This window comes from Poecilia reticulata, linkage group LG2, assembly GCF_000633615.1.
Source record: "Poecilia reticulata strain Guanapo linkage group LG2, Guppy_female_1.0+MT, whole genome shotgun sequence".
Taxonomy (NCBI): domain Eukaryota; kingdom Metazoa; phylum Chordata; class Actinopteri; order Cyprinodontiformes; family Poeciliidae; genus Poecilia; species Poecilia reticulata.
In genome coordinates this window covers 13,191,273-13,205,201 of record NC_024332.1, presented here as the reverse complement: position 1 = coordinate 13,205,201, position 13,929 = coordinate 13,191,273, and the positions used below count along the sequence as shown (strand labels likewise).

General features: G+C 39.3%; 1 protein-coding gene across 3 annotated transcripts in view; it reads right to left on the bottom strand.

The window, feature by feature from the left end:
• Positions 1-13,929, bottom strand: part of LOC103478268 (radixin) — a 45,128-nt gene that overhangs the window by 16,950 nt on the left and 14,249 nt on the right. For all 3 annotated transcript variants that reach the window (XM_008431999.2, XM_008431985.1, XM_008431990.2), the window contains exon 3: positions 1,667-1,750. In XM_008431999.2, coding sequence (XP_008430221.1) covers positions 1,667-1,750 — 84 coding nt within the window. The remainder of the gene's footprint in view (positions 1-1,666; positions 1,751-13,929) is intronic.

Sequence of the window (13,929 nt, the reverse complement as noted above, 5' to 3'; positions counted from 1 at the left end):
AGTGTTACAGTCTGTGACAAATATATTCACACGCTCGCTTTGACACGTTTCCCCATTGTATCTTATTAACTTTACATTCTAATATACCATCTAAAAAGTAATTAAACCGATTATATATATTCACAAAAATAAATCTCCTGGTGCCATGATCACTTCCTAATGAAAAGTTGTGGATGTTTTGAAGCAATCTGATTGGCTGGCAGGGTTTTGCTTTGCGCTGCACTGCCCCCTGTGGGTTTGGCATGTTCAAAATGCTCAGGAGCAGATTTGTGTGAGTTTATGTGGATGAGAACTTTTCTGAATACATTTTTTAAAAAATATATAGAGGAAGTACTAGTTTCTACAAAGAAATGGCTACATGTGTACAAGACCTGAGGGGTTGGAAGTGTACCTTGGAAATCAGCTTTGGTGGGGAAGCAGGTGGAAGGGTGCTTAGCATTTATTACCGGTTAACTTTTCCAATCATCTCCCAGTTTAAGCTACTCTTCTGCAGTTCAAATGTGATAACTGTAAAATTACATAACAGGATCAATCTGTATTTTGGCTCATAGAATCATCTCTAACCACCAACAAGACTGAAAAACACGAGCCACTTTCTGCTTTGCTCGTTAACGTCTGTAAATGTTACAAACTTCCTCCTCGTCATTAAAAGTGATTAACATTTTGTTTCAAAGTGTAACCATTGTAAGATAATCATGCTACGTGACAGGAATACTGGGCTCTACTCTTGTCCACGCTCAGCTCCACAAATGAGAAAAGTTTGGGATGTTTGCTACAGCAGCAGTAACTTTATTAACGTAACGTTCATCCTCTAGCATTGCTATGTTCAGTTAGAATCGCATCAAAAAGTAGCCGTACTTTTTGATGCTATTCAAAAAGTAGGTGGGTCTATTACAGATGACATTTAAAAATGTTTGACAAGCACAAGTCCATATTTTCATCAAACAAATTAAAAAGGACACATAATTGGTGTTGTGGCTTCACATAAAAAAACTAAAGCAGAAGTCAGAGAAGAGCACCAACAAAAGCAGAAAACAAAGAATGCCTCTTGTTCTCCGTCTTCCTTCCTCCATGTCACCACAACCCCAACAACCCTGCACAGTCTGACATGAAACGGCACTGAAAGCTGCCCTTTTACTTACCAGACATTCACACACGCACACACACAAAGGCGGGCACAATACACCCAATACTTCCACCCATCCTCTGTCTTCTAAAAGGTCCCGATTAAAACAAAGGGACCTTTTGTGTACAGATCTAAAACCAGCCGAGCACCGACTGGTACAACCACACGACAACCAACAATTGGAGCCGCACAACATCTCAAAATCATATCTACGGCTCACTACATTGTCTGTGAGGTGTAACAACATGGCAGAAGACTTGATAATGAGATATTTCTTTAGCTATAAATGATTGTTCAGACTCTGCACACCAGTAGAGGCCATTGTCACAGAGAGAGTTGGAAGAGTGGAAAAGGTGGATTTATCACAGCTGATGCAATCAGATTGTTCTACAACAATATATTTATCTGATGATTTTATAATATCATGCAGCTACAATAACTCTATGCTTCGTGTTGGTAAGACTTAATTCAGAGGTCTAAACATCTCATACTTTCAAAGGTATGAATGTTTTTTCCCTAAGTAAAGTAAAACACTCTTACCTGATCAAACAACTGTTTCCCTGTCGTGTTCGGCTGGATGGCAAACTCCAGCTCAGCGTCCATGGTGGTGACGCGCACGTTGATCTGGAAAACACAAAAAAGTTAAAAAATACCTTTTTAATAGCAGTGTTATATATCGTCAATACACTGACTAATAAAAATATGTTTTCCTGCATGGATTGAACATTGCCACAAGTCTCTGGATTTTKAACATTTCTAAATGTGAGTCCAGCCATCCAGCAATCAAAAAAACATATCCTACATGAACATTCTGCTCAGTTCTGCCGGCCCTCAAGGCTGCGTGTTTGGCCCTCTGATGTTCACACTGAATGAGAAACCATCCGTCTCCCAGGAGGAAAACTCATTTATTAAATCTGCAAATGTATCCAAAGGAGTGAGACATTCGTAGAAATTGTGACTCGACTTACAGGAATAAGTGACAAAGTGTTAGGTTTACAATGTAAGGGATAAAACATGAACTAAATGGAGAAAATCACTAATGGTGAAGTCACTCAAGCACCAACAAGCAGGTCTTTGATTTGAACAATTGTGAAACATGGATGAACAACAATGGAAGTTGTGAAGCGGGTGTGGCAGAGAGGAATTTCTCATGAACATGAAAACAATCAGTCCCCAACAGAATCCTCACACAACTCTAAAGAGACGAGATTGAAGCGTGTTCAAAGTCCTGCATCTCAGCGAAAATTTTACCCAACGATAAATTGTCCCAGCAATTATTGCGATACACAATAATATTGTTGTTTTGAGACCATTTTCTAGTAATAAATTGATAATGGCGTAATAAAGCCAGTTTGTATTCTCAAACACTAATAAACTTACACTGCTACTGGTAGACATTTTAAACTTCCAACATAAAACAACTAAAAACAAATAATAAAAAGGGAATAAAAACACACACACAACCAAAACCATAAATAAAATCGATTACGGAGTCTCTAAACAAAAATTATCCTTCATCAGAGTGGAAATTAATGCGTTCAATTTCATTCATCACTTCTTATTGCAACAGGCTTATTTCTGGCTGCTCTCTGGGTACCTGCACAGGATGGAAATGGGAGCTAAACAGATCATTGATGAAATTTGATTTCATTTGCTCAGAAAAGTAGGAGAAAACATAATTGTGGCTGACCTAAGGTGAAAATAGAAAGCTTAGGGTTAAACTAATGTAGGGTTGTACTGTGTGGCACAAAAGAGGGGGATTAAAGTGAGGAAAACTTAAATCCAAAGCAGGAACAAGCAAACTGAATCCTGAACTTCTGTCAGCTGGTGGGGCAGCCTCGGTCATTTCTGTGTGTGTGTCCTCGTGTCCGACTTCTTCTATAAATATGCTTCTGCCACAGTGAACACGTGCACAAACAGTGCAACAGCCAGCATCCATATATGGAGGCGCATGTTTACGCTGTTCCTCTCTGCCAGCCAGCAGAGGGGAAGTAGCTTTGCTCTAATGAGGAAAAGTCATTAGGAAGATTCCAGGCAGTAGCACCTGCAGTCATTTTCCCCTCGTTACTAGTGGCTAAATAATATTATTTTAAAAGCAGTTTCTTCTGGAAATATGGAATATTTTTACTACTCATTGTCTTGAAGACGAATGAAAACAAGAAATGATGTGAAAATCTATTATTTTAGCACGTTTATTGATCCAGTAAAGAAGCATGTTTATGTTTGAGAACTATTCAACCTAAAAGTGCAATACTAATATAGACTGTACAGTAGCAATTATACAGTATAAAATAGTAACTGTGTCCCACCTTTTTCTCTCACTATCAAAATTACCAAAATTGTTTCTATTTGCTAAATGCTTCAATAATCAGAAGAACATTTTATTTGTTAAGGTCTTCAAAATCAGAAGTGTGACAATTCAAAGTGACCCAAAGCAAGAGAGAAGTCTGATCTGATTTAATTTCAGACAATCTGACTCAAAGGTGGCCTAATCTTGTACAAAGAAATCAAGATAAAAATGGTTCAGCAACCATAACAGAAAAACTCCTGTTTGCTAAACCAATTCAGGACGCTGCCATTAATAATCACATGAGTTTAGGAGAAAAGTGCACTTCACCCAGCGGTAGTCCAGGTTTGCTCAAAATTCATAAGAATTACGCCCAGTCCACACGTAGCCGCATAGCGGGGAAAACGGATACACTTTTACGCATTGTGGCCTTTTGGTCACATGAAAACTCTTTTTAATATCACTAAAAATGATTTATAAAAACTCAGAAATCTCTGCATTTGTGTTTCATGTGTACATGAAAAAACATGAAAAAACTTTACTAATTTAAGTCATTTCACGTATCTGTCACACAAATAAACCTCTTGGCCTAACAGGAAGCTGTGGGTTTTTTAGGGAGTGTTTCTCAAATTGTGGCCCACGGGCGCCTCCTAGTGGTCCTGCATGTAAACGACCGTTTATTTGCCGTGACGTCAGCTTAAAGTGCGACGCTACAGCTAGCTTACCAAATGATTGTGTTGAAAGTAATAAGAAAACTGGCGTAAAACCGGGATACTCAAAAGCCGCAGATACCGATGGAAAGAAAACACCAGGAATATTATATGATCAGAGGAAGCTAAGTGTTAGCTGCTGAGAGTGTCGATGTGTCGTTCACTAGCAATTGGATTCCTTTGAACAGCTCCATGCGGTGAACGGTAGGACTCGACTCAGTCAGAACCGTTATGTTTTTTTATTACTTTGCTTGGTAATGAATGATACTCTCCTTTCAGGTCAACAGCTATTTTTATTTAATAAAAAAAATATTGAATTAAATAAATACAATTGATAGAAATTAGTTGAATTATTTTTATATTTAATGGTGCAGAAAAGGATTTTATTTTGTTTCTTGGTAAAGCAGCCCAAATCTATTTTTCTTTAATTGTGCTTCTAAATCATAAATAGCCCTAAATGTTATTCATGCACATGGTAGTAATTTAAGAACAACTTCTTTTCTTTATTTCAATATGTTTGATGTCACTGGAAAACTTCGACACTTTCAGAATTTGTAAATATGTTCAAAACGATGCACAGGAACAGATTTGTGCAGATTTATCTGGATGAAAACATTCCCRTGTGTACACCATTATATTTTTCAATATGGAGGAGACATTTGCTTTTATAGAGAACCGGCTACATGTGTACAAGGCCTTAGACCATTTGTTATTTTTCTATACATTAAGAGAACAAGAGAAACCTCTTAAACGTGTAGCTATAACCATCATTTGGGGTGTATAAAATAAACAGCAGCTCAACAAGTAAGGATTTTTGTAGCAGGTGAGGTTTCAGTTTTGAATTTCTGTCTATTTCAGCCAATCTTTACCCAAAAAGATGTCTCATCCTGAATTATTTMTGCTGTAGGGTTTTGTTGACACTGGCAACAGTGAGGTGGAGTACAGCTGCGAAAATAAAAATGTTCACAGGAGGAGGTTTAGTCAGGTGGGAAGAGCCACAAATCAGCATCTGCTGACACYGAGTTAAAAGCAGAGTTATGAAAAGTATTATAACTATTGTGGGATTACTCTGTTGAACTGAACTCTGTAATTTATATACAATCACACGCTTGACGTGTTCATCTAAGYGTGGTTCGCTTYCCTCGGGAGGGGTTGTGCATTAAGCCGGACTGCTCCGTGTTTTTCTATGCTGCAGTACGCAAGCCCACCTCTGCAGCATGGCCGATCGGCACTGTCCTCGAGTAACCCCGGCACAGTGYAGAAGACCCAGAGAGACGCAGAGGAGCTGAGCAAGGCAGCAGAGACGAATCCAGCAGCCCTGGGCATAAAAGTGCTGAGGAAGTGTGCTCTTGATTTAACACAAACAGTCTTAAAAAAAAAAAAAACAAGATTCAAATATGTCCAAGGACAAAGACCGCAGCATGTCGAAAGAGAGTTAGGTTTCAGGGTTAAGATAAAGTTTTGGGCTTGTTTCAGCTCTGGATTTGGGATTATTTTTGGCCCGAGCTAGAGGCTAGGTATTATTTACTCTGCGACRGAAARATCCCCCACCGAGACAGCGGGACGGGGTTTATGCGCGCTCTGYTGTTGAGGGAGACGGACGGAGACAGATAACGCCTGCGGTGAACTCGGCGCATCAATCTCAGGCAAGCGGCAGCCAGAAAACACAAGGAGCGCGGTCCGCGCAGTGACCTGAGAGAGATATGACGTGCACATCAACAAAGCAGCAGAAATTGTTAGAGAGCACACACACACACACACACACACTCCGTCACTTCCTGCTTTCATCAAAGAAAAGGAGGGACAACAGATGATTTCTCTGGAAGATGAAGGTGTGTGTRAGTGTGTGTGTATGCAGCTACTCRGTTCTAGATGAGTATGAGGATGTGTTTGTGCAGCAGCTGTCAGGAAAGTATGGGAACGCAAGCATATGGTGGTGGCAGCAGCAGTGTGTGTGTGTGTCACTGTGTGTGTGTCACAAGGAGGCAGCTGCCAGTGTCTCTGTCCTGCAGCATAGTGATATAGTTGCTTTACATTGCAAGTACAACACAGGGTTTCATTGTTCCGCACGCGCGCAGCGTCGCCCGTCAGGCTTCTGAAGTCTGACTGATAACGTCGCCATAGCAACGTCCTTGGGCCCGATTTTAGTGTAATTTTCTAAAAAGCCTTGTGGCTTCGCAGAGAGGGATTTTAACACTCTGCAGGGCGGCACAGAGAGGATTGACTGCTCAGGCTGAACAATACGAGTTTAAAAGGTCACGACGGGGTCAAAGGTAAACAACAGAACGGCTACAGGGAGAGGGAAGCATTTTCCTTTATGCTTTAGCCACACACACAAAACCCCCACATGCGAACAAGTATGAGTGAAACGCATTTAGGAGAATCCCAATATTGATTTGTGAAACATTTGTTCTGCTAGCAAAAACAAACAGTTTTAAGATCATCTGCAACAAGAAAGGAAGAATTCAGCCTAGATTTATGTAGCTTACAGTCACATCCAGTAAACTGGATTATTATTGAAACGTTCATTTATTTCAGTGATTCAGTTCACGAGAAAAATAGTTTATACAGCTCTGGAACAAATGAAGAGGCCCAYTGAAAACCTCCTGGTTATTCCACCAAATGTTGATTTCTGAACCGAGTTAAAACATTAGTGTTGTCGTGTCTAAATGAATATGAATTTGTTTTCTTTGCATTATTTGAGCTCTGAAAGCACTGCATCTTTTTCGTTATGTTGCACATTTCTCGTTTTCTGCAAATACAAAAAAATTTTCTTGTAATTTTGGAGACATGTCAGTAGTTCATTGAAGAACAATGTTCATTTTACTCAAAGATATACCTAGAAAAAGAGTTCTCTTACTTTTTTACAAAGCGGTATAGAGATCATTTCCACACATGCTGATATTTTCAACATCTCTGTTAATTATGATTTTCTGCTTACAACCAATAAAAACCTGACATTTAAGATTATAATTTAAAAAACTGATCTTAATGAAAAGCATGCCTTTAATCTGACCAATGAGCCTCAAGTGACATTTTTTTAAATATGGCTATCTCAATTAGTATTTTAAACAGAAAACAAAGTYAAGTGTAAAATTATSCTGCTCAGATTKGACTGCTAGAATGACAAATTTTGACATAATAAAATGCTGTCCAGGTTCCTTAAAAGCAGTGAAGTAGCCCTTTAGATTAGCACATATAAAACTTCAGCATCAGTAGTTTTCTTTGTGTGCTTGCAGAGTCGGGTCCAAGTTAAACAGATTCTCCTTCCACTCAACTTCCCATTAACATGTTTGGATGCAGGACGCTTAGAACTTTTTAAGCCCTGACTAGGCGTGTCACAGTAAACTATAAATCAAATAAATGCATGATAAATTAAAAATAAATAATTTTAATTTGCTTCATTTATCGTCCAGCACAATTTGCCACTGTGACAGGCCGAGCCCTGACCTTCTGTTGTGACCACTCACTGCCACCCCTGTGGAGGGTGGCAGTGAGTGCAACAATAAAATCAGATTCCTGGAGCTAAGTAACWACACGCCGTCTTAACCATGCAGAATAAGATGAATGYAAGGAACTTCATGCACCTGCAGAAGGCATGCTTTAGCATGCAAGTAAGTRAGCRAGTTTGTGAGACAGATAAGGAAGCAGAGCAATGYCTTCTCCCTGATAACCGAATACGTTAACAGATAAAGTCGGTAGTTTCAGCCTTCGCACAGACCGCAATCCATAATGTCACTGCTACTGATAAAACCTTCCCTGCTCATGTGTCACAGAGATAGACATGTTCTGTTGCTCACATAATAAACTAAAACCTGTGATATTGGCCAAAACTATTGTTTTAACTTCTTTTATTTTGGCTCCTGGTATGGATGAAGCAAAGGGCAGTGATGTCAACACTGAAATATTTTCAAACTATAACAGTAGGAGACCCTTAAAGAAAAAACTGCATTAAACTAATAACTGCAGCTATGTACTTTCCTTTGTGGTTAAGGACAACTGTTGCACATGTGAAACAAATTTCTATCCACAAAGATTGTTTATAAAGTGAGACAGTAAGTCATAAAAACATGCCATTATGGATCTACTACAGGGACCCAATGAGAGCCAGAGAGCTCCACTCATATGCTAATAATCAACACCACTGAGTCATTCGGTAGCCAAGAGCACGTTGACTCCATTCAGGTCGGAACAGAAATGTGGTGAATAAGCTGTTACTACTAAATATCACAAGTGTTGCAATGCTAAACAGTTGGAAAATCCACGAGGAGAAACCACCGACTGCAGCGACTGGGCCGTGCGGTTTTCTGATTCAAAGTGTACCGCTACCGTTAGCACTCATCCGTTAGCATCCAAACCAAGCAGGCTGACTGTTTGGAAGATATAGATATTAATATTGATTAGGGATGTCCCAATGTTAGAACTGTAACAAGTGGCCTAACATATCATCAATCCCACATCCCGGGAGATTTTCACTCGACTCTACCTAAAAGATGCAACAAGTGACAAAATGGAGCCAAGATGATGAAACAAAAGCTAATAACAGAAGTTACTCTACTCGGCCAACAAGGAGCAAAATCAGAAGTCTGAAGGCATTTTACAGTTTAAAATAATAAAAGTATTTACTGCAAGGTTTCCCCCAAAAAACTTGCCAAGTCCGGTGGTTGGGTGCCAGGTCATTCATTCATCCAGCGGCCCGTCGTGTTTTTGAGTTAAAAAAAAAAGTTTAAAGTTGACAGAAAATGTGAAAGTATCACTTGATAATCATGTGCTATTGAAAGATTAGTACCTGAACACCAACTATAAAGTCTTAAAAAATGCAAACATTTTAGAAAAACTTAAAAAAAAATAAAAAAAAAGCAATGGTTGGCCTACAAGTAAAGCCTGGTGGCCTGCCAGGCTTATAATACACTGAGGGAAACCTTGTACTGGGTTTACTTAATTAGTTGGGTTGRATTATTACTTAAACTGTAGTTTGAACAACTGAAATCGTTTCAAAGGTGGTCTCTGGAAACAATAACAGGTGAAAGGATGCAAATTAAAGTTTTTCAGAATCTGTTGAGTCAGACACATCTCTCAGGTGAACCTCTGGTATCACTTAAATAGCACAGACTTATTGAAAAATGTATTTCAAGATACTGTGACTTGTGGGTATAACACTACACGTGACCATATATTCCTTTAGGGACCAATAGTCGAGGGAAAAAAAAAAGTTGGACCCCCCAACTGCAAAAACAAGTCCTAGTTTTTGCAGCTGACTTTGTTATGAATARAAAACCTTAGTCACATTCAGAAAATGTTGCATGTTGATGAAACTGTATTTAGTGTTTTCTTATTGACTTACACCAATGCAAAATTGAGGTAAAAGAGCGACTAAGATATGAACGTTTGCTTATTATTCTAAAGCGTATTTTGTAGCTGTGGGATAAGCTTTCCCAGAACGAGACGACGAAACTTTCCGACTTCACAGAAAAACGATGCAGTGACGCCCAAAACACGGTGTGTATTTGTACAAGTCTGTGGATCAAATGGAGCGTCTCTTACTTTTATGAACATCTTAAAAGGAGGCAGAGCTGGGAATCTTTTAGATGCGCATCTGATCAAAGAAAAGCATAAACAACATTGAACGTCCGTTTCTCTCCCTCGTCTTCCAGGTCTATAAACGACTTGCGATACTTCCAGTTAATTCAACATGTGAAACTGCAGTGAGAAAACTAAAATCGCTTCTATTCAGCCACAGATTGTACATCCGAGGCAGCAGCTGGAGGTCTTGTTTCGGCGGGGGGTTTGATCRAGAGCAATTTTTYCGTCCTTCAGAACTGGCCAGCGCCAAGCGACCCAGCGGGGAGGCCTGTTGTCACCRATTGTTCCCGCCTTCAGTTTGCCATTTAAAATTGTAGCTGGTTAACGCCACGGAACAATGCGGGCCGTGTGTCTGCAGCCGTCTGTGTTTGCCAGCATCCTTGAGCAACTCCGTGTTATGTACAAGTAGTGACAGCTAAATACCAGGCTAGTGTGTACAGGCAGAGGCCGCCCACGCGCCGCAGCCCACCTGTTGACTKCGTTTGAGACTGAATGAGAGAAGCCACGATTAAAAGCTGCTGAGCTGCTTTATGCAGGATTTAAGTCCAAACCAGGTCATGTTGTCATCTTGACCTTGTCTGTTAGCGGCTTTTCATTTTCACTTCCACAATGATGTTTGCTTTTTACACCTCAATCCCTTATTTACTCTTCCACACTCGTATTTCACCAACCAACATTTTACACTCCTAGTTTCTAATTAATTCCTGGTTTTATGTTATTTGATGCGTTAAAGGATGCTTTAAGCATACGTCAACAGCAGTTTGTATGTTAAACGTTTCAGGAAGCATCACGAATGTATGTGGTGAGATTGATCCACCGTCATGCCAGGTCCAGTAGTCGTTCCTGGAGTTGATGAATTTTAAAGACTTTGCAAACGGCTCTGCTGTGTGGGCAGATCTRGACTGGCAGAAAATACATTTCATGCAGAAATCAAAAGTGATGAGAACATAATCAATGCTTGYATTTCTTTTCTCCAAGAACTGTGCCATTAGAGTGTAGTTAGTCCTCTTCCTCTCCCTTTTGTTTTGTTTTGAACACTGAACTAAAATCAGACACTTTCTGACTACATTTATCCTCCAATTAAACTTCTATTCCCAAAAGCATGTGAATATGCATCACAAGGTGTAAATTATAAATATATAACTGCTGCCAATATTAGTTGTACTCCAACAAAGAGCATCGATTAGTGCTACTTTAATACTTTAAGTGCCAACAGCATGTTTTGTCTGATGAACAGATTTTACAAGACACAAGATGCAAAAAAAAAAAATCAGAGTGTGATGGAAGAATTAATTCATTTTTATTTGTCAAAAATAAAAACAAATTTAAAAAAAACGGAGAAAGAAGTCAGCAACATCCAGATTTATTGCAACAGACCAACTCAGAGATATTCAACAAAACTGCAATTGGATGGGTTTCTTTTTACCACCGAGTTGCCATAGCAACAAAACTGAATGTAATTGACATGAGAAAAAAGAGAATGGATGACTTCATTTGTGTTTATATGTACATGCTGTGTTGTCTTTATGACCTGCAGTCAATAAAAAGACAAAAAAATAAAAAAAAAAAAGCTTTTTCAACACCTGTTTGTCGGCACATTTTGCAACGTCAGGAAAACGTCAGAGACTTTAAAATATTGTTAGTTTCTAAATCACTGAACAGCTTGGAGCCAAAATAAATTAGAAACTTGTTGTATCAACGTTACAGACATTTCAGGTCCTCTGGTTCTGGTTCTGTTCTGCATCCCCAGAACTAAACCTGGAGAAGCAGCAGCTTCTATGCAAGACAAATCTGGAACAAAAACRTCCAGAAAACTGCAAAACAGTCGAAACACTGAGCTCCTYTAAATCAAAGCTAAAAACCCACCAGGTTGGAGTTGCTTTTGAACCATAATAAATGGAAAATTGATCAACATGTTTGGCGTGCATTAATGGGCTTGATGATTGCACTCGTCAAAATGTGACGTCTGTCACGGGTTCCTCAGTTGTCGACTGGCAGGTCATGTCGCCGATAGTGAAACTCGTCTCTATTTACAAAAGCATTACAATTTAAGGCAACATTGAAGAAGTCAAACTGCATAATGGTTCATGATTTATGGCGACTACTGGGCAACTCAAATATGTATGTTAATTTATTAATATTGTCAACATCCCCAAAAAATTTTTTTGAAGAATTTGTCCAGTTAAAATTCAAAATGAAGGTCATTTTCTGCTCCTCAAGTTGGTACAAAACTCGACAAAGACTCTGTCGTGCCGTATGACGGTATTTTAACAGACTGAGTGAAGCAGCACAGCAGAACTAGCTAAATAATCTCYGACGCTCCTTTAGAGGAATTTACTGGGCTGCTACAAAACATTCCACGAGAAAGCGTAGATACTTGAGGAGAGCGGGTAAGCTTCCCAGTGAATTTCACACCATCCCTACAGCTAGATTTAGTGACTTGGATAATTCCCATTATATTGATGAAAATGGACCTCTGAAATATTTAAACCCTCCAGCAAAGCCCCAGTGCTGCAAACCCCGCCTCCATCTCTCACTTCCACAAAGCCCTGGCTCTCAGGGACAGCATCACTAGCAGAGGCAGCATGTGCGTAACCCAGCAATAAAATCAATAATGCACAAAGTCCCGTCACCTCTCACACCCTCCATTAAAAGGTCTCGTAAAACAACCAAAAGAAAAGCTGGACAAAACACACACAAATTATGGCGCTCAAGAGGTCAAATAAATGCCATTAGCATAAACACACAACCACAGCATGGATGTTTATTCATCCAGACTGTCAAAGTGTTAGCGAGGCTTACTGATGCACAATAAATAAATAAAAAATATGCAGATACTTAAACACYSGAATGTTTGATCTACTGCAGGACCTGGATGAATTTATCATCTGGTCTAAAGTCATTTTTAATACAGAAAATCAGCTTTGGAAAGACAAATTCAGCTGCTCATCAGAGTAACAGCAACGCAAATAGTTGCATATAATTCTAGGTTTGAAGTTAAGAGGCACAAAGTATGGGGAAAATGTCGATACAAGTGAAAAAACAAATCTGTCAACGGAAGTAAGACTTTTTWAAATCAATATTAAGGGATTAGTGACTTAAAACTATTTAAATTATTACACGYGCATCAAMACATTTTTCTCCATGTTACAAGTGACAAACTTTGGCAGTGGAGCAAGTACTTTTTTTAAAATCCAAATTAAGGCATTATTGACTTAAAACAGGTTTTAATCTTGCTGAAAATTTACTTGTAAGTTAGTTTTCTCTTATTTCAAGTGTACCAAGATGTTTGCGCAAGAACCTAGACCACAACTACTTTCTAAAATTTGGTGTTTTCAGCCGTGTGTAATATTAACATTGAAGACAAGATCCAAAAATTCAGCTTAAAAGACTCAAGGCGCTTGCTTCATCAGGCGTCCTGAAATACACAGATGTTTTTTTCCTAGTAACTGGTCAGTCTTCTGCTTCAGCATCAGCCTCGTCTGTGTATTTTTAGCCACCAGCAGCGGCGCGGTGCAACAATGTGATGCGAGGTAAAAGACTTTAAGCCGAATCCTCTTCATTCAATTTAATCACCACTTCTTTGTAGAAACGAGCCTTTCCTGKTTACTTACATAAAACYGGGTTTGTACAACCCCCCACTTATGAAAGAGGTGAGCRCGGCACACAAGAGCACCATTAAAACACAGCTCCAGGGCAGGTGAAGGTGCAGAGCAAATTCAATTTTAAAGGCTTTGCCCGCGAGTACTTTCTTTTTTTAGTGGTTTTGTGTGGCAGGCAGAAGGTTTTTATAGAACTCAATAAAGTAAAAAAACAATTGCCTCAGCTCTTATTTGCTGCAAAGACGTTGAATTTCGCCGTTCTTCGTCTGTAAGTTAACTGAGAAAAGTTAGTTCTTGGTTACAACACATGCTCCCAGAGACGAGTGACRTTTAAAAAAACAAAACAAAAACAAGATTYATTAATGARACRGTAAAAGCAGCTCATGAGTTTACTTTCCCGTTGTAAAGTTTAATGTCAAAGGGCGGCTTGATGTAACTGGAGTGGGGTTTCCCCCTGAGGGCAGCAGGAGTATCGTTTTTCTGGACTGGTTACAGACAAAGTGCTTGTCACTCAGTCCTTCCCAAATCCTCTTTTGCCCTTTGTGTACTTTTATTTTCTCTGTTTGGATGATCTAAGCTTGAGCTCGTCTTTTCAACTTTCTCTTTCGCGCTCGTCGCTTT